The following is a 20,742-nucleotide window of genomic DNA, read 5'->3' on the forward strand; positions in this document are numbered from 1 at the left end:
TTAGGGTTCTGGCAGACTCGCTCCGAGCTGACTAGCTGCCTGGGCTGGGGAGGAGCCTAGAGCCTGACCTGCAAGATCCATATTGCCTGATCGAGTAAGATACAGTTCTGCTGCTGGCTAATCTTAACCAAAGAATGGTGAACATGGGGGGTCATGGTCTGTGCCATAGATACGTAGCCCTGCGGTGGCCGGGGTCTGGATACCCAACGTTACTAGAGCCTCCGATGCGACGGTACCGCACTCTGCCAAGCCCTGGAATCGCTAGATCCGGGGCCGACCGATACGGGCGAATTGTCTCTTTTGGTGTTGGCACCTCGAGGTCGTGTTATCCCCTCGCCACGACCGGGATCTCATACGCGGGGGCACAACTGGGTCAGCTGGCTGCCTGGTTTTGCATATCGTGGGCTGACTGATATGATCACTGCCTTGGAATGCTGCTTGTCGCCCACGGCATGGCAGTTCAAGGTTGGTTGACGTGTGCTGGCAGGCTTGTCCGCCGTTCTCATCTGCACAGTACTTTCGCCCATGGCCAAAAATGCTGAGACGTCGTAGTGCGGCCGTGAGCTGAGTATGGCCTGACCTTCGACCGCTCCCGCGGCCAAGGCACGAAGCAGATAGAGGGGGATGTATTCACCGTGGCATGGTGCACTGCTGCTACCGGGGTTTGATTGTAATCCTAGGGCTCGATTGTCAGTGCCGTCTCGGCCATCGTGACTTGATCCACAAGTCTGGACGGTGTAGGCTTAGGAGAGGAGGGAGCGGGGTCGCTCACCGGATTCTCGATGCCGCAGCCGTTCTCACTCTCGTCATTCCCCTTCGGACCCTTTATATGATCTCCTTGTACGGTCACGATCCAATCAACTCCATTCCCTCGGTGAGGAAGCTGGTGTGGCTCTTGGTGTGCAGCCTCCTGAAACAAAAAGCCATGTATGTGTGTAACGTCAGATTATCGTCAGAAATCATGAACCCTAGTTAACATCCTTGTTGGTTCCTCGTGCTGCTTATGGTCTAGTTGCCAGCCTCTCAGCCTCGAAAATGGTCAGATGACCTTTTTGATACCCACCGTCAGTTATGGTCATGATACTTACGTGTCATCCATTGGTCTTCATGGTGACCGGTCTACTCGTTGTGTCTGCCTGAAGGAGCTCATTGCCGAATGCCTACATATTCAAGAACCCCACGTCAGTCAAAGAGGGCTACTACGATGGCCATCGACTGGACTGGGCTGGCGTGCCTTGCTTTGCTGCAAAGGCGATAGGTATCAGTCGGCGTCAGGGAGATATTGAGCGTCGAGGCCAATTTAGGAAATGTGCCATGCTTGTAGGGTCTATTTGTGACATGTCAGGCCCGGTCCCAATCGGTCACATCAAGATATACCTGTGCAAGTAAAGCACATATCAATGTACATACATTAAGTACTTAACTAATGTAAGTACTTAAGGTAGGTCAGGTAGGTAGGATAATGCAATGCTAATGCTCGATGTGGTGGCATGGAGATGTGGTCAAGGAAGTGACGGCCCGAAACGTCCCTTCCGTGGTCCGGGGATATGGCGGTGCGAGCGTGGGTGTGGACTGGTGGTAATTATAGACCTGTCTCTGCTGGGTTTGCGCTCGTCTGCTAACCCAGCACACCACCAGCATGACCGGTGAAGAAGGTATCATGCAAATCTTACGTGTTTTCTGGTTCGCTGCCCTTACTCGACCGCTAATATACCCTACAAACACGTTCGCCGACTACATGGGTATGCAACCTCTCTGGCCCCAAACCCGCGAAACTGGCTTGGGCTAGACCCAGATTGGCACGCATGTTGGATTGGCAGCAAGCCCATGATAACTTAAGAAGTAGGTATGTAAGTAGGTACTTGATGTAGGCAACTAACGCCGCTGCAGTGTCATCTTACACCCGGGTATCCCAGTAACGCCTACGTGCATATGTCCAAACTACTTCGGAATAGATTATCAGTTGGCACAGGCCATCAGGCTGTATTAAACGCATGTCAATCATAAGTATCAATCAACTGTCCAATATCACGCCGTGTCGGGCTTCACCCGTAGCTGCGCGCTGTTTGGAAGCCTCACATCCGAAGGTGGTGGTGAACTTGACAGCCACGCCATACATACTGACAGATCATATGCTGGCCGGGGATTGTGTTGATGGTTGGATGCCATCATCAATTGCACCAACGATGGAAAGTTTGTTGGCGTTTCTCGAAGGCGCTTTTGTGACATGTCAGGGCATCCTCAGCCTTCAGCAAGCACGGCCAAGAAATATCATTCGGCCGCTTTCAGCCGGGACAACGCCTCCAATATCATCCGAGAGCGCCCCCTCAGAGCAGAGGCATTTGCATGAAAAAAAATGAACAGTTTTATCGGATACGAAACGTTCAAACCCAAAAATAAAACCTGCTGGACTGGTGACTTGAGCTCACCGGTGAGCGGGACTGGACAGTCGGGCATCAACGACGGCGAAGCGCCTGAGCCATCAATATAAAGAAAGCCGCGCTTGTTAGGCATGACGAGGGTGCCAAACGGTGCCGATGTCGCCGACCTCCAATTTGGATTTGGGGGTGGACGGTCAATCTGCATTGCTCAGTCACTCACATCTTCAACCTCCACCAGCATCCCACCGACATGAAAGGGGTGGTCCATATCGTGGTCGTCCAACCTTTTGATTGGCGCAGACAGGCTCGGGTGAGTATGCCTGCGTAGAGCGGGTATGCTAGCTAGTACCTACTTGTATGTATGCCAACTCATAGATGCCAGACGCTGTCGTCCCTACCACTGTGACCTGATGTTGCTCAGATCAATGTGGATGCAACCCGCCTTGCAACAGGAAGGAAGTCGCTGAAGGATGCCCCGACGGCATGAGACTGCAGAGTGGGCGCGGTGATCGTCTCACCAGTCGCGCGCCAGCGTCTGTCAGGCGGAAACCCGTGTAACCCAGGCGAGGTTGCCTTGACGGAACCTCAAAGTCAGGCAACCAAGATTACAGGAATTGGCTGGCAGTGTAGTAGGCACGAGGTTGACCGCCGCTGGCTTCTGTGTGTTTGTTTCCGTATGTCGCGGGAGCCCAGCTTTGCTTCCTTTTGGTCCCTTTCCCCCTACCTGCATGAGGCCCCAAGTCGAGACCCTTTTCGTGTAGGGAAACGTCAACGTCATCGCAGGAACGCCCTGGTTATCTTCCGAGACTGCATGCAAGGCTTCGACTCGGATGCACGTCCAGACAGACAACTTTCGATCGGGTGCTGGGAGAGCGCACAGCCTTACAGAAGAACCCCGCCACCACACACCACCATATCAAACTGGCCGGACTACATCAAGCCCAAGGCCAGTATCCGAGGTATCAAATTGCGGTCCCGACGAGACAAACCTCGTCGGCCATGGGTCTTTTTTTTCTTTCTTAAAAAAACAATGACGAAATAGTTGACCGTTGGGCATGTATTTCTTCCCAACCGTTGCACTTTCCCCCTCACTCGCAAGTATGCGCGCTCTCACCGCCTTGACAGGAAACGTGTCTTAACCCTCGCCAAGTGGTGGTGTGTTGTGTGTATGTGTATGTATGTGTGCGTGTGTAGGTATGCGCGCGTGCTTGCTTGAACACACCACAGGATCATGCAACCAGAGCCAGTCTCATTCTGGCAATCCGCTCGAACATCGAGAGAAGGGAGGCCCCAGCCTAGCATGGAAGCTTTTTATGGAGCCCATCATGGCGATGCTGCAGGGTTACTGAGCAGGGAGAGCAGGCTTGGGAAGTTGTTGAGAGGGGCGGGCCTGTCTGTGCATGTGAGAGCAACGCCGGGGAGCCGGGTAAGTCTTTCCAGGGACCCGAGCGAGTTTGTGCGACAAGCTAGGATCCCAGGTCGGATGCGAGTCTGCACATTTTAATCAAAAAACGGTGTTGCACAAATCTCGACAGCCACACTCCGCCCCCCTCCTTTTATTTGTGCGTCGCCTGTTCGCGCTAACAGAAGCTTCTTATTAATCTGTGCAGCAGCGACGAGGGCGAGGGCAAGCAGCAAGGGAGAAAAAAAAAGAGACAGATCCAACGGCGGACTGAAACCGTCCATTCGGGACGCTGCCGGGTTCCCAGAACGGAGCCACGCTATTTCAGACGAAACCTACGCACCAGCAAGACCAGTCGGTTGTGAAAAGTGATTGGTCAATGAGTATTGTTCTCCTTTATTTTCCAGAACACCTTCGTAGCGTCAGGTACCCGCCTAGCTCGACAGTAGTTCTGTTTCTTCGGGCTTGCCGGTGCCGCGTCTAAGAGTCTCTGAGAACGGCAACCCGCCGGGCGAGCCGCGGGTCCAGTCAGGAGGCCAGTCTGCCAGTCGGTCAGTCGGGCAGCCAAGCCAAAATGAGATGCTTTGCTCTTGGACAAGCCAACCCTGGTTTACATCGTCCTCTCGTCACGTTAAGCGCCACTCAATCAAACAGACCCAGCAGGAATGGTGCGCTTCCTGTCCTCTCCTCCCTCCTCCCAGCACCTGGCACCTGGCACCTGCCTGTCGCGGAAGTAGGTACATCCAGTACGCGCACAAGTGGGAACCAAAAACTCGGTCTCAGCCATAAGGAAACAAGCCCTCTACGATTTGCCCGATTCGAAGATGTTTCTTCCGATTATCGAAATGTGCTGGATGGATTGTTTTCGGCGCGGCTTGGGCAGATGTGTAACCGGGGTAGTTCCGGAGATGCACGTAGCATGTATGCATGTACAGTACCTACTGTACCTACCGCGTGTCGCCTGGCAGTGGTGACCCTGTTTGTTGTTGGCTCTCTTTCGACACAAACTTTATTCTTCTCGGTCAGTCAGCAAGGAGTTGATTGATGGACCATCTTGGCAGGCCAGCAGGGTTCAGGGACCAGGAAGGCAGCGAGCCTTGCCCCGGATGCTGGTTCGATATACATAGCTCGCAAACGTGTGCATCTTGAAGCTGCATGACATGCATGCGTGAGGAGGAACAGATGAACGCATGCATGTGTGGATTTGCCCGTTTTGCTCGATTGCCATTGGTGCCGGCCTTTGCGTAGGGTAGACTCGCTCGCCTGACACCCGAGGACTAACACCCGATGCCCTTCTTCCACGCCATCAACTGCACAATGCCATCTCATGATGCCTTCTCTCTGTTCGTCTGCTTCCCTACTTCCCTGCTTCCTCCCATTGCACTGAAGGCCGCCGATGATACGTCGCCAAAACCGCGGCAGCTCGTCGCCAAACGTGCGCACCCGATCCAGGCAAGGAACAGCCGACCCTTGCCCGGCTTATTCGCAAGTCAGATGATCGCTCACCAATGCGAGGAGAGGGAGGGGCCCGCAAAAGGGGGCGGCTAAGACACAGCAAGCTCAGACAGCTTGTGCTGAAACGGGCTTTTAGATTGTTGGTCGGCACCAAGCCAGGCTCCGGCGATCGTTTTCGAGAAGATCATGACAGCATGAGCAGAATCTGATATTGGCAACCAGCTCGGCACTCTACTCGTACATGAACCATACCTAGATAGATTGGGTGGGTATGACGATAGCGAGCAATTGATCGACAGGCACGTACATATGCCGCAGATACGTTGCTCTCTTTCTACCTGAGGCAGTCCGCCTCCCGATTTGTCAGTCGCTACTTGATGAACCTCAGCATATTTCTACCTACATGATGCAAAAAAAAAAAAAAAAAAAAAAAAACCCTGAAGGTCGAGCTTGTCACAACCTGCCACCTGGCGCCTGGCGCTCCGGCTTTCCGGGGATGAACCTAGCTTCCCTCAAACGCCAATGGATACGATATTGGCAGAAATGAACATTGGATCATGAGAAAGAAATGGAAATGAGATTTGCTGTCTCCAGTCGCTAGCTCCACTGATAGAATCATTCTAGAACGGAGCTATTACCGAGCCCCTTGAAAATTGAATCATAGTTCTCTTCTCCTGACCCGCCGTGTTTCGTCACAATCACTCCAGCCTCCAAGCCTCCTGGAGTACGGAGTACAGTACGCTTGACGAGTGTGTGTCCTCAAGCGTGCCGTGCACGGGGCGCCCTGGCTCGTACAATGTGTGCATTGCTGTCCGTGTGTGCTGTACGGAAGCTGTGGAAAGAATGGAAGCTGAAATCTCCACCAAACACGAAACCCCAGTTATTCAGAGATGGTGGCTTGACGCTTTGGGTGTGACCCGTTGAGCTGTTCCTGTCACACAATGAGCAGGGAATACCTAGGTAGGCACTGTCGGCGGCGCTGGCTTGGTGGCAGTACGTACTGCTCTGGCCGGGCTGGGCTGTCTACTAAGAGTATGTACTGCGCCTGATAGCGTTGTATTAAAATAACTCCTGCACGCAGCAACGTGGCGACCACTGCCGGCACTTCTGCGACGCTTCCCCGGGCTCTATGCAACGCGCTGGGCTTGCTTCCATTGCTGATTCGCCGCCGTAACCTCTGATTAACTCTGGGAGGTCTGGGAGTACATCCGGTACAGTAGCAGTTACTGTACATGCAACCTTACTACGCTGCACTAGAGAGGGAGGGAGAAAGAGAGGGGAGAGAGAGATCCTTTTGGAAAGAAGCTTTACAGGATTTGTTTTGAAACTCGTTTACCGATGAGAAAATTTGATGAGGCGCACAAATCGCCCGACAATCAAGCGAGGAATCCGCCAGATCACTCGTCTTTTGGTTTCTTTTGCTTCCCCGGTTCAAAAGACGGCCGGGAGTTGCAGTAGTCGGTCTCCTCCCTCGTAGAAGCGGGTTGGTCGTTACCAGGATTCGGATACATTGAATCCATACTAGCAGATGTAGATTTACGGTACCCAGAATGACCTAACCCCCGGAGGAAACAACCTTGATTGGGCTGTTGAGATGCCACGGGATACCCTTGGGGAACGGACAGGCGATGAATAGTACCAACCTTGCTATCTACCTACTGACTGATCGAGTATGAGCGAGGCTGTTTGACCCCTCGACCCCTTCCACCTTCTGATCTGACAGCCAAGCCATTGCAGCTATCAAAATCGGACATGCGCCGGCGACAGAGGCGGACGGACGGACGGCTGTAGGCGATGCAGATGGAATCAATACATAATCTTACCGGCACGCCGTGGCTACCAGCCCTGCTTTTTCCCAATCCCAACAGGGCCACGCGAGTTCAGCTAACGGGCCAGGGTGAGGAAGCGAGCTGAAGATTTATGTACGGTGTAGATCAGGTACACCGATACTCCTCTGCCTACACGTTGCGAATCCGCGAAGAGACAAAACATGGTAACGAGCAGGAGATCGCCCTACATGTATGTATGCAACTCGCCGTTAAACCCTCCGGCCCATGAGATTAATGGTAGTATCGGTTAGATGCCCTGGTTGTACAATACTGAGAATACTGCTTGGTTACCTCGCTGTCTCGGCCCGAAACCAATCAATTGAGAATTCTGTAACATCTCAGCTGTACAATGGCTTTTCATCGATGCGCACGAGGAACAATGCAGGACTGCCCGGCACTGCACGGCGGGCAATCCGAAAGCAGAGGCTGAGGTCGCAACTGGGTACGGGTTTCTCTGCCCTCACATATCCGACCTAAAGTCATTTGCTACCTAGTGCTAATCAGACGAGACATAAAACCCCTGCGGGATGCGGTGGTGCAGCCTGGGGTAAGTACATAGTATAAGCCTAAATTCTCAATGTGGCATGGCCGAGGGTGGGATGGAATTCTCTACCCGACAATTACTAGTAGTACTTCTCGCTCGCGCAGGTAGCTGGAGTATCGACTCTATACTCGGGCTGGCATGATAAAAGGTGTGTATGCATGTAGTGGGAGGAAAAAATAAGTATACAACCAACTATAATTTACTGACATATACCATCACCGAACGGTGGAAGCGGATGTGGGCCCTGTTCTTTTTTTTTCTTCCTTTTCCTTTCCTTCTTCCACGCCGAAGTTATATGAGCTAAATTAAGGTTCGTTGATGATCTCTCAACTGAGGAAAGAAATAAAACAAAAACCACCCGACAGATTGTTGCCGGCAGACCGCCATGATAAGACCAGGTGCATCATGGAAATCTTGTGCGACATGATACTTCAAACACCAATCCGAGCACCGAATCGGAGAGCTTGGATTCCATAGCATGCCTGCTGCTCGTGCTCGTTGGCCAACCCAGATATTCCCATTCGATGCGTCAGACTCTGTTGGCAGCTGCGCCACTCAGGGACTGGAGCCCCGAAGGCCCCAAAAGGCCCCAAAAAGGCCCCAAAAAGGCCCCAAAAAGGCCCCAAGCAGCCAAGGCCCCCAAGTGGAAGTGGAAGGGCTCCAAGAAGGGCTCCAAGGCTCCAAGGGCTCCAAGGGCTCCAAGGGCTCCAAAGTCCCGAAGCGACGCTAGAAGGAGAAGTACTGGAGCGCGCAGGCAGGCGGTCGGTCGGTCGGTAGCTGCCAGCTCACATCAGAACTGGTCCAGTTAACTTTTTGAGCCAACAGCAGATCGTCATCGGCTTTTGGTACCAGTACCAGAGATTTCGAGGTCCCGTCAGGTATCGAAAAGAAAATCCCACCTTACTTTCCATGCACACACATCGTATACCTGTTGATTCCTCCAAAACTTCTGCGGGCCACTTCTCGGCTGGTACGGCAGCCCACAGCCTGCCTGCTACGTCAATCATCCTTGGGGACTGGTGCCGAGTCCCTTCCACAGACAACAAAAACTGCCAGCGACGTACGGAAAACTATAAGTCGGGCGTAACATGCGAATTGAGGCATCTCGCTCCCCCTTCCCGGCCTCGCACAGCCTGCCGCTGCAGCAGCACGTGCAGGCCAGGCGCGCCTCCGTCGGTCACTGATCCGAAGCGCTCTGATCTGCTCTACATACATGCATCCATACATACAGGCCAGCCTCCCGACAGATAAGCTGCCACGACATACGGCGTGGTCCCGTGAGGATGACTGCATTCAAGCCCAGCCCAGCAGCATACTTGTTATCAACTTCCCTCACCGCCTGGACTTCGGGGACAGGACAGGACAGAACAGGACAGGACAGGACAGACAGAGTCGCTGCAGTCCGCTCTCAGATCCTCCACCCGGTATGGTGATCCACCGTGGACGCATTGGATGTGCCGGGATGTGACTGGCTGGGCTGCCCAATGAGATGTTCCTCCTCCTCGATGTGATTACCAAGTCCAGTTGCATGGAAGGGGTGCTGCCCCATTGGGGCAAGCGCGGAACAATTCTTTTTCTTCCTTACTTTTTTAGCCTCTAGGTTAGGGGGAACTCTTAATTTGTGTCTCCATCTTTGTAATCGTCCGAGGTTTGGCGCATACTTTTTTTTTCTTCACCCCGGTGCTGGCAGTGAGCCAACCCCTGGTCAAAAGCAAGTGGGAGCCCATCGGCCACGGTCTACAGGGATCACCCTCAACGTCGTGAGGTCCAACCCACTTATCCAATCCATGTGGTTAAGACGATGTTTCCACCGGCCGCCCTGTCATTCTTGACCGGGGATTCTCATTTTATAGCCGGATCCCAGCATGGCTTGTTAGGAGAAGATGACTCCTACGTCAGCTCGTGCTAGTACCGGCATACACCCATCCATAATACTTGTACCCTCGCTGTCCACAAGTAATACATGCAAACGAGCCATGGGCTCCACAGCGAAACCAGTGGTACGGAACCAGTTCCAGAGGCTCCCATGCCACTCTGGACACTATCGCCTCACTCACCGGGGGCTCCTGGGCACCTTGTACCTGGGGGAGGATCGTCTATTCAAGTCTCACATTCGCTTGCTTTTCTGGATCCTGTCACCGCCGGTTCAATCTTACAGGAAAACCAATTTATTATCCGCATGGTACCTCACGCTCCTTGTTTGACTGACATGTAGCTCTGCCCTACGGACTCCACTCCCCACGACTGGCCTTGACTACTTATACACATTATCCCATCTTTCTCGATCCGTCGTAGTCTGTTGGCCGTCAACCCTTTCCTTCCATCTTTACCAGATTCCGGTATAACCACCTAGTTGCCGCCTTGCACCTTCACAGTCATCCGTACTTGCAAGGCCATCATCACTCACCCGTTCCTTACTTGCAAGCAGCCACCACGCCGGCCACCCTTGCTGGACTTCAATGATATCTCGGCCCAACCACTACAGCCCAGAAGACTCGTGGAACAGCTACACCAACCGTCCCGCGTACAGCTCAAGGCCTCTGGCCTAGAAAACCCTTGAGTGGCCCATCAAGCCGTTGCATTTCATCAGCTTGCACCACATTTCCTGTCCGCAGACAAGTCAAAAGCCAACCATCACCGCCATCATGACTACACCTCAAACCCGGGGTTCTGAGAACCCCCGTCTATCGAAAGGGTCCCTTCTTCCAGTAGAGACTCTGGCGCCGCCTTTCCCGAGGAGACAGATGCTTGTGTTAGGTATGTTGAGCGGTCCAGCCAGACCTCTCACGTCCATGTGGATGTCCTTAACAAGCTCAAAACTAATCGTTCGCTAGCCATCTGCCGCATTTGCGAGCCCATCGCATTTATGGGAATTTTCCCCTACGTTTACTACATGGTCAAGGACTTCCACATCACAGAAGACCACAACAAAATCTCGTTTTACGCCGGCTTGGTGACATCTGCATTCACCTTTGCCGAGTTCTCTACGGGCTTTCTCTGGGGTCGCCTGAGTGACAGAGTCGGCCGCAAACCTGTCTTGCTGACTGGCCTCATTGGTACCGCGCTGAGCGTCTTGATCTTTGGATTTGCGCAGAATCTCTGGGTGGCGCTTGCGGCGCGTGCCATTGAGGCTTGCTCAATGGGTCAGTGCAAGCACTCGTTCCAATCTCGAGGATGGCTATGCTAACATGATATAGCAACATGGGAGTTCTCCAGTCTACCGTGACTGAACTGGTGACCGCCAAGGAGCATCGACGTGAGTTCTCTCCAACTGAAGTTCGATTTCAAGTGACTAACGATGTCCAATAGCGCGTGCCTTCACGATGATGCCCATTGTCTGGTGCATTGGGTTAGTCTTATACACCTTGATGCGTACATGTATATTTCGCTAACTGTTTTCTAAAGATCCATTATCGGTCCTATGATCGGTGGAGCTCTCGCGAAGCCTTGCGAAACCTACCCTAACCTGTTCGCCAAAGGCTCGATCTGGGACGCTTACCCGTACCTGCTTCCCAACCTGTTCAGCGCCTTCGTTGTGTTGGTCGGGGTTATCACTGGATTTCTTTTTCTTGAGGAGACTCACTACGAAAAGAAACGACAGCAGGATCGCGGAGTAGAACTTGGCAACTGGCTCATCGCCAAGGCCTCAGGGGTCTGGTCGTGGAGGACTGGCACCGAACGAGACTCGAAGTTCTCGTCAGATTCTGAATACCAGCCCCTCTTGGCCCCCGAAGAGCAACTGCCAGGATACCGAACTACCGAGAACTCGCCAGCGAACTCACCGCGCATCAACACTGTCCGGCCCGTTGTTGAGCAACCAGAGACACTCAACCTCGATGAGATGTCCGCGACAAATGCAACAAACTCGAAGAAATTCACACGCCCTGTTTTGCTCAATGTTGCTGCTTTCGGCATTCTTGCATTGTAGGTCTACACATTTGTGCCAAGGAGTTCTCCTGCTAACAGTTCACCAGCCACACGATGACCTTCGATTCCCTGTTGCCAACTTTTCTCGCCACCGAAGCACCGAACCCTCCCAAGCCGATGGTCTTGCCCTTCAAGTTCGTGGGCGGTTTCGGATTCAGCACGGCGGAAACCGGCGTTCTGATGAGTGGCCAAGGCATTTACTCGATGTTGATCAACGCCTTCCTCGTCCCTTTCGCCATTGGACGCCTGGGCCACCTCCGCGTATTCCAACTTGTGGCTGTGGCCTACTTCGCGCTCTACCTGGTGACACCATACCTTGTGTTGTTACCCGATAACCTACGTATGATCGGCATTTGCTTCATCATTGTGTGGAAGTCGACATTCTCGAGTCTCGCCTACCCCAGCAATGCCATGCTCACTGCCGATGCTGCACCCAGCCAGAGAGCTCTCGGTACCATCAATGGCGTTGCTGCGTCAACGGCGAGTTTGTGCCGGGCCCTTGCCCCGGCCGTTTCGGGTATGCTTTACGCTTTCGGGCTCGACACGGGCTACTCTGGCCTTGCCTGGTGGTTCAGTGCCCTTGTTACTATTGCTGGAGCATTCCTTGCTCTCCGCATCCCCACACAGAAGACGTACGACGAGAAAGCCCAGGGCGACCTCGAAGCCGCGACTTCCGCGGAATAAGCAGCTCTCTACTAAGAGCACGCTCGGTGGCCACGAGTTCATTGAGCACACCCCGCAGCGACATACTTTTACGACTGAAAAGATATCTCTTGCCAACAGAGTATAGAGAAGCTATGGATTTCTTGTCGACTCACGAATTACGACCCTATTCACAAAATGTTTTTTTATGGCCAACCGGTCATTTTGAGTTAGCACAGCATGAGGAAACCTCGGGGAGGAACAGGGCGAAACAGCAACAACAACAACACGGTTATAGAAGGAACAGGGCCTCGGGAGGCAAAGGGATACGGTACGGCATACGGAAATCAGGGATATGGAATCTGGGGTGTTTTGCTTTAAGCACTGCTTTTCTTGACAGCATGCAACTTGGCGACATGCACGAATGGGACAATGCATAGGCTCGAGATGACCTCGAGAGGCGTTAGCTTTGATCAATTTTCTGGTTGTTTTGGGAGGAAAAGAAAGACATTGCCATACGAAGGTGTCGGGCTCAAGCAACCCGGCATCATTCTGTTGGGCAAGAGAGGCAACTCTCGTTTCGTGTTTGACTTCGTCGATGGGATATACCACTGGGTCTTGTTTTTGTGTGCGGGCGCGCATTTTGGTTTCAGTTTGGTTTTTCCTTTGGGTTTGCTTTTTTTTGTTGGCCAGACGAGGGATCAGGGGCTTCATGTTTTTTCCCGAGCCAGGATTAGTTTACAGAGATACCAACCTACAGTTTGATTTGGTCATTTGTATCTCATATTGCATAGATGGGTATGGAGTCCGGCCGCCTATTCGGCTGCATTAGGTGCACACTCAGAGACAGCGGAAATGAGAGAGAAGCAACTTCTTTTGATCATCGCCATACGGAATGCACCATGCTTTGGACCATCGTGATGGAGTGGCGTGTTTCTGCCGGCTCGAAGGACGGCAGGTAGTCCGGTCTATCTAACCCAATCTCCCAATCTGAAGCACTAACTGATCTGTTGTTTGGATCCCTCGTACATGTCTGGCAGATGCCCAGCCTAATGCAAACTCAATGTGCGTTGCATCTGGTGCTAACAGCAAAGTTGCGTGGTGATGGACCTTGACGGCATCGGTCGTCCTCACTCACCGCGCCCCCACCCTTCAGACTTTGAAGCAGTATGAGACACTTGGCCGTTGTGGAATGATTTCTTTTCTTCCTCGTTATATGTCTGGGAGTTGGATCCTCCCCCTGCAGGTCTGCCCATCATATGCGGCCAATCGTCCGAGTGCTGTGTCTCAATAAGCGAGTGCTTGCTTTCTACCCCATCCAGGCCAGGCCACGGCACCAAAGGGCGGTAAAGGGGGTGGGAGACAGCTGTTGGGTACATGACTGACCGAGAGGAGATGTCGCCGGTGTGCGGTTCTTTTTGCAAGTGCTAGCGTGCCCGACACCCGACGTTGGTTTTTCTTTATTGTTGCTTGGCTTATTCTTGACACGTAAAACCATTACCTAAGTATGCACATATATATGTGTATAGTTATATATATATGTGTGTGTGTGCGTGTGTACGTGACATTATCCATTCAGAACGGGGGTGTATACATATGCATGCGAGGGCAGAAAAGAAAGCAACATGGACATGTGATCTCGAGGGGATTGGACAATAGGGGCTCAGCTCCGAACTGCCTGCCCGATGGCTATAAGTTCTTTGCGTCATCAGTCGGGCGTGCTCAAGTCGGGCTCCTCGAGCTGTGATAGGCTAGGCTCTTCCTGTTCGGGCAGGCCTGTCAAAACGGGCGCGCCTTGATGTTCGTCTAGTATGTAACTTGTGCTACGTGCGGTGCGGTGGTGGGCAGGCATGCTCTGGGGAGAGCTCCTTGGCAAGAAGAAAACGGGTCTCGACAGCTGCACCTATGCACTGGCGGTATTTTATTCTTCTTTTTGGACTATGATCGTGTATCTCCTATGCCACTAGGCCCTTGCAAGAAGTCCAGTCACACAGCCGCCCGGCCGGGGTCCCATCCGACCCAGCACAGTCACCGTCACCAACTGCCATGTTGTCGTCACTGGGAGACGACGGAAGCGAGGTATGTATGCAGAAGATGCAGGTGGACGGACGGGGGACGGTGGACGGTGGACCCCCTCTTCCCCTCCCCCGACCGATCACATCCACCCTCGTAACCCCCAGCCCAGCAGCATTTATCCCGGCATTGGGCATTTGTCAAGCGTTTGGCAGGTTGGCATTTGGGGATCTCGGGGGCAGTAGCTCGGGGGGCAGAGTGGGTGGTGTCAAAGTGTGGGGGTACCACGTTCCCAACCCTCCAACCCTCTAACCTAAGAAGTTCGGGCAGAGCGGAGCGAACTGTGGAGAGAGGCACATGGGGCACCAAAGGATGTAGATCATCCCTCGACAATGGGACCGCTGATTCGCAGCGGTTTTTTTTATATCTATTTGGCCCATCCGCCAACCATCCTGCTATCCTTATCAATTGCTAGCCCCAAGGACCCCTCCACCCTCGTCAGAAATCCTCGTCAGCTGGGAGCAAGAGGAAGAGAAGGGGAAAAACAGAACAAAAAGCCAATTGCTCAAATGCATTCGTGATGTTGCGCCCCCTAGCCTGCTACATCACATACTAACATTGATTGGCATGACTTATGTATTCCCAAGTAAGTTAGGTAAGTACTTACTTAGTCAAGGAAGGCAGAAGAGCAGAAACCGGGACTCGTCAATCTGACCCTTGTAGCTACCCAAAGGTTTGCTTATCCTGAAGTCCCCCAGTGTGTTATCTCGAAGCTCTCGCTCGTACCAAGCAATCAATCAATCCATCAACTACCAAACCAAGCTCAAGCTCAACTCCTGCTACTTGCTATGTTACCGACTTTACGTAACTTGACGCGACAATTGACCTCCTCTTGCTAAATAAATACCTCAATAGCGGTCACATGGGGCATCTTCAGTTCAATTGATATATAAGCACATCTATAGATATATGTCATCACCCATATACGTAATCAAGCCTACACTTCCCCATCCTCCTTCACCTTGCCTAGCTTATCCGTCAATTCTTCTTACTTTGCGACCAACCAACCGTCATCTATCGGACAATACCTACCAAGGGCACCTCACTTACCGACATTTCCAAAGTCGCGACTAGACACTACTGCTAGGTAGCTTTGTCGCTGCGAATCCTAGCCTGGCGGTTCGGAATAAGCTCTTTCTCTCTCCCTCTCTCGTTTCGCAAGAGCTTCTCGTTCCCCGCACTATAGCGGCCTCCAAGGCTCATACGAATCCTCGGGTCCCCCGAAGCCAATAAACCGCGATCCGATGGAAATGGGGGGTTAGGCACTGCCAAACTTGGGATTAGCCAGTCGACAAGAGTTGCAGCAACTTTGTCGTCTCTTGCGCCAGCTAACGTGCCAGAGTTCGAGCTCGATTCTGCGTCAGTGGGCAGCTTGCATTGTCTTGTCTTGTGCGCGCGTGCTAGCCAAGTCAGCCGAGCTGCGATTTTCCAAATGTCGACGCACTCACCGCCCACGCCGGACGACCATCCGTCCAAACGGCCCCGGCGGTCTTCGCCCGAAAGAGACTCACCGAATCCCGCCGCGCCTGCCGTTCCGACATCGCCTGCCACAGATCAATCGCCAACCGATGCTGCGACCGGAGTGAAGATTGGGCAGAGCAGCAATTTCCGCAATGTTAGCGCCTGCAACCGCTGCCGCCTGCGCAAGAACCGCTGCGACCAGATGCTTCCGAGCTGTGCCAGCTGCGAGAAAGCTCGAGTGCCCTGTGTGGGCTATGACCCTATAACGAAGCGGGAGATTCCTCGGAGGTTAGTCAATGGCTCTACTCTCTTACCCCTTCTCTGCGATAAAAAAGAAGAGGGAGATAAAAAAGCGCAAATTCTGGGATGAGTTGCGCGCGGTGGGCAGTCCGCTGACGTAATTCTAGCTATGTCTTCTATCTCGAAACGCGCGTCGAACAATTAGAGGCGCTGCTACGCACCAACAGCATTCAATTTCCGCCCTCGGAGGACCTCGATCACTGCTCTAGGACAGGAGTGGATGGTGGCGCTGGTGTCTCCCCGACCGATGGTAACCAATCCGGCCCGCACGACTCATCAGACCGCCGCGCGCCACTACGCCAAGATGGCAATGCGAATGAAAATAGCAGGCAGAACCATAACCCAAACCGTGGTACCGTGCCTTCCAAGAGGCAGCTCGGGTCTGCCAATGGCGTCTCGTTTGCGCGGGTGGTGTTTGCCGCAGTCCAATCTTCTGTGGGCGACCAACGCTCGAGTTCCGACAAGACCGGGGGTGTTCGTCCGTATAAACCGATAGCTGGCAATGGGACTGTTGCATCGGGCACTTCAATGCGAGACTCCTTCTTTGGTTTGCATACCAAGCCCACGATCAGCCAGGCCGAGTTCCCTAACAAGGAACTGGCCCTGAAATTGGTGAACTTGTACTTTGAACATGCCAACCCCCAGATACCGGTGCTGCATCGTGTCAACTTTATGGAAATGTTCGAACTAGCCTACGCCAGTGAAGGCAGAATTAGGGGTCCAAGGGAGCTGTACATCCTAAACATGGTTTTCGCTATTGGTGGCGGTATTATCATGGATGGGCAGCCCTCCAAACCTGCAGATGGCGATGGGGAAACAAAGGGGTCCAGACAAGCCCAGCCTGAAGAGTACCATGCCAGTGCTATCGTTCACCTGGAGGCATGTCTAAGCAATAGTGGGGGCGGGCTGGAAGAGCTACAAGCCGTGCTGTTGCTTGCCAATTTTGCCTTGCTTCGCCCAGTCCCCCTGGCCTATGGTACGTTGAATGGGAGCCATGTTGTGGATCGTCGCTAACAAGCTCGTAGGTATATCGTCGGCGTAGCCGTCCGCCTGGCCGTCGATCTCGGACTTCATTATGAAGATGGCAAAGATGTGGAGGTCGGTCTGCCCAACGGTAACTCCGGTCCACCTCCAGGTGCCGAAAATCCACGCGAGGCGCACTGGAAAGAGAAGGGAAGGCGCGAGTATGTGCGAGATATGCGAAGAAGGCTCTGGTGGTGCACATACTCCTTCGACAGACTCGTCAGCGCTTGCGTCGGCCGGCCGTTTGGGGTTTCGGACCAAGTCGTCACCACTGAATTCCCCTCGCTCCTAGACGACAAGTATATAACGCTTTCAGGTCTCAATCCACCATCTGGGACCGAAAGCTCCTACAAGATTGTTGCCTACCACTACTTCCGTCTTCGCCTGCTGCAGTCGGAAATCCTCCAAGTCCTTCAGTACCAGCAAGCCCTCATTGCGAGGAAAACGGGCCAGAACAGGACCAACCAGTACATGCACACGCACCTGCCTTCTCCATTCCTAGACAAATTTGACTCGTTCCGGTCTTGGAGAAGAGATATCGACAGACGTCTATTGGAATGGAAAAACAGTTCCCCCAAAAGGGAAGACTCAGGTGTGGCCTTCTCCACCGAGTTCTTGGACCTCAACTACTGGCAGGCCATAATTATGCTGTATAGACAAAGTCTTAGCGTCCCTGCTATGTTTGAGGGCGAATATAACACTTCGAGGGAGATGGACAGCCCCTCGATCTATCCGGCGGAGCAAGGGGAAGACGTAGAGAGAGTCTACCTCAAAGTTGCGGAAGCTGGACAAAAGATCATTCGTCTATACCGGCAGCTACATGTCATGGGTCTTGTCAACTATACCTACTTAGCAACGCATCATCTGTTCATGGCGGGCATCTCGTATCTTTATGCCATCTGGCATTCACGCATAGTACGAAGTCGGTTGGTAAGTTGCTGACCACTGTTCTTTCTTCCTTCTGGAATCTGGCTAATGACATCCAATAGAGCAATGACGAGGTCGACTTCACGATCCTTGCAGCCACGTCAGTATTCTCTGATCTCATCGAGAAATGCCCCCAGCGGAGGCGTGTCGGGATGCATTCGATCGTACGTCCAAGGCCACCATCAAGATGGCCTCCTCCAAAGGTGGCTTCGGACAGATTGTCAATCGGTCCAAGCACAGCTCCAAGGGGAGCCTTGACCGAGATTACATCTCGGCTCGTGACGCAACTGCGAACCGCCAGAAGCAACAGCAATACCGGGCATCGATGGAACAGGCTAGTGTCCGGCCGACACCCCAGTCCCAATTTGACATGACCTCAACTCCGTCAACCGATGGGTTTGCCATGAACAATTTCTCCAACCAATTGCGCCCCATGCAGCCGAGCCAGCAGTTCAGTCTTTCGATGCCAGGTATCAAGCCGGACCCGGACAGCTTCTCAATGATGCGCGGCATGCCAACGACGAACCTGAGCACCAGCGCAAGCCCCGACACGAGCACCGGTCTAGATAATTCGGCCATCGACCCCGTTCTCTTGCCATCCCCGTCGGGTCAGCAGGTGCAGTCCCCCGTCTCTGTGGCTAGCCTCGCCACGCCCGTCTCGGCCCCGGGCAACAGCATGGCCAATATCTTGAACAACACGACGTCGCCGGCATCCTCGGCTTTCACGCCCGGCGGGCAGCAGCTCAACTACGCCGACCTCCAGGGCATGGATTTCCTGCAGGGCCTGACCAACATGGGAGGACCCGGCGGCGGAGGCTTCGAGGGCGACATGAGCGGCGAGCAGATGGACCTCGGGTTCGGCCTGGGCTGGGAGGGCATGCATCATGATTTCAGCGACGGGCAGCAAGTCGACCTCTTTGACGGCTTCTTCTTCGGCGGCCAGACTGGAGGTGGCGGGGGCGGATGACGGAGGTGAACGAAAGATGTTGGGGATCCTGTCGTGTTAGGTGTTGTACTCAAGGGGTCTTCGGCGCCTTGAATGGAGGCACGGAAAGGGGGATATGGGATATAATCATTTCAAAAACCGACGGATGTCTGGGTCATCATTGCCTCGGATGGGATTGGGTCGGGCTGGATTTGGCTTGTAGTTTTTCTTTCTCTCTTGGGATATCAATCGAATGATGGAACTGTCATGTATTCTGCAAAAATAATACCCTATGATAGTTATTTAGCTTTCTCGATTTTCTGCCGCGGTTCATTAATGGTACAATTAAGACGTCCCTCCAGAGCCTACTTGGGGGCTGGTTGTCTACAACTCTGGGCCACCCTGTGTATTCTTTGGTTAAAACATATACCGCTTGCCCACCGTCTCGGACTCCTCGAAATCAATGCACATCTATATAGATTACCACTGAAGTATAAATGAGCTTGCTCAACATTACCTCACTTCATCCCATCGTTTAACCCATCGACTATTTCGGGAGCGACTACTTCGCCATCTTCATTCTCAAAAATCATCATAGCCACAGGCTCGTAGGGCCAAGTTCCCGAGCCAATGGGGCCACAGTCCGCAACACCCCTATCCTTACGCGGATTAGTCTGGAGAGAGCGTTCGTCGGATAATGTGTCATCCAGATAGCATTCGGCGTCACCATCGACGAGCGTAGCCTTTGGTGTACCCATAGGGTTTGTCACCAAAGCCGCATGCATGCCTTACCAATGATGACAAGTTAGAGTTTGCGTTTCGTGGCTGGTATAGCTCCTGCCACTGATTTGAAAACGATCAGTGTTGCCGCCAGCCTCCACGGCTCGAGGGACAACTTCGTCCATAGATGGGGCAGGCAACCCATTTATGAAGAGGTGTAGCTTGAAATCATCTGCAGGTTGTCCGTCGCAATCGTCGTCATAATCCAAGTCCAGGTCCAAATGGTGCTGCGTTGCGTTATACGCCTTCTTCCATCCTCGCAGAATGATACCGATGACTGAGAGGGAGCCAGCTGTGAGGATCCGGAACATGGTGACAACGAGAAACCTCTAGATTTTCGACTTCAAACCATGCGGCTCCAGGTACGTCAGTGGCCAGAATATCATGACACACAAGGCACACACGAGGGTCGATATGAGCTGCCCCGTGACCCAGATGAGAGAGCCGCCCCAGGGGGCAATGAACTTGAGCCATTCATTCGCCTGGTAGTGGTCTTCCTGGCCCTTGATGAAGTAGCGGAACCGCGCAGTCTTGTCGCCAGGAGGTACGACAGTATTGTGATTTGCCGGTCGGCCGTCCTCATCGATGACAAGGTGCGCCAGCTCGAGGACGGTGACGAGCTTGACGTGAGATTGCCATAGGCTGAAGGGGACGAACCAGAGCGTGAAGACCTGGCGCATGGTAAGATACAGCAGGTTGTGCTGCTGATCGAGTACCTTGGAGTCGACATGGATCTCGATTTTGGGGCTGAGAATGCGATACCACTGGTAAATATAGTTCAGGAAGGTGCGAGAATCGATTCGGCCAAGGAAGGGCAGGTCTATGCCTGAGAAGGAGGGCACTCTGCACAAAGGATGAATGAAGTAGGCATCTGGAGTGAAATAATCGTCCAAGATGGCCTTCTGGTCGTCAGCACTGCCCTGGCAGAGCGTGGTGACGATGCCGTCGATCTCGCGAACGGGGTGGTCCATTGGGAGTAGTATGGAGACAGGTGGTTGGATTGCGGTTGAGATCGAGATCCAGGTTGAGATTGTATTGTAGGGTGTGTTGTGTAGTGTCCAATGCGAGAAGAG

General features: G+C 53.1%; 4 protein-coding genes across 4 annotated transcripts; 2 read left to right on the forward strand and 2 right to left on the reverse strand.

Moving 5' to 3' along the window:
- Positions 1-10,256: 10,256 nt before the first annotated feature.
- On the forward strand, positions 10,257-12,222 carry PG997_008364 (uncharacterized protein; the record flags this gene model as incomplete). Its single annotated transcript, XM_066812679.1, has 6 exons — positions 10,257-10,368; positions 10,446-10,758; positions 10,809-10,867; positions 10,921-10,960; positions 11,017-11,535; positions 11,586-12,222. 6 exons carry the CDS (start codon positions 10,257-10,259, stop codon positions 12,220-12,222), a joined length of 1,680 nt encoding a protein of 559 aa, XP_066668021.1.
- A 3,463-nt stretch (positions 12,223-15,685) lies between these two features.
- Positions 15,686-18,931, forward strand: PG997_008365 (uncharacterized protein; the record flags this gene model as incomplete). Its single annotated transcript, XM_066812680.1, is given in 5 exon segments — positions 15,686-16,002; positions 16,122-16,990; positions 17,033-17,967; positions 18,027-18,128; positions 18,140-18,931. The coding sequence occupies 5 exon segments, from the start codon at positions 15,686-15,688 to the stop codon at positions 18,929-18,931; spliced, it is 3,015 nt and encodes a 1,004-aa protein (XP_066668022.1).
- Positions 18,932-19,407: 476 nt separating this feature from the next.
- Positions 19,408-19,980, reverse strand: PG997_008366 (uncharacterized protein; the record flags this gene model as incomplete). Its single annotated transcript, XM_066812681.1, has 2 exons — positions 19,408-19,543; positions 19,682-19,980. 2 exons carry the CDS (start codon positions 19,978-19,980, stop codon positions 19,408-19,410), a joined length of 435 nt encoding a protein of 144 aa, XP_066668023.1.
- Positions 19,981-19,998: 18 nt separating this feature from the next.
- Positions 19,999-20,640, reverse strand: PG997_008367 (Flavin-binding monooxygenase-like protein; the record flags this gene model as incomplete). Its single annotated transcript, XM_066812682.1, has 1 exon — positions 19,999-20,640. The coding sequence occupies one exon, from the start codon at positions 20,638-20,640 to the stop codon at positions 19,999-20,001; it is 642 nt and encodes a 213-aa protein (XP_066668024.1).
- Between the last annotated feature and the right edge of the window lie 102 nt (positions 20,641-20,742).

Source organism: Apiospora hydei (genome assembly GCF_038363865.1).
Source record: "Apiospora hydei strain CBS 114990 chromosome Unknown utg000006l_segment0_segment0, whole genome shotgun sequence".
Classification (NCBI taxonomy): domain Eukaryota; kingdom Fungi; phylum Ascomycota; class Sordariomycetes; order Amphisphaeriales; family Apiosporaceae; genus Apiospora; species Apiospora hydei.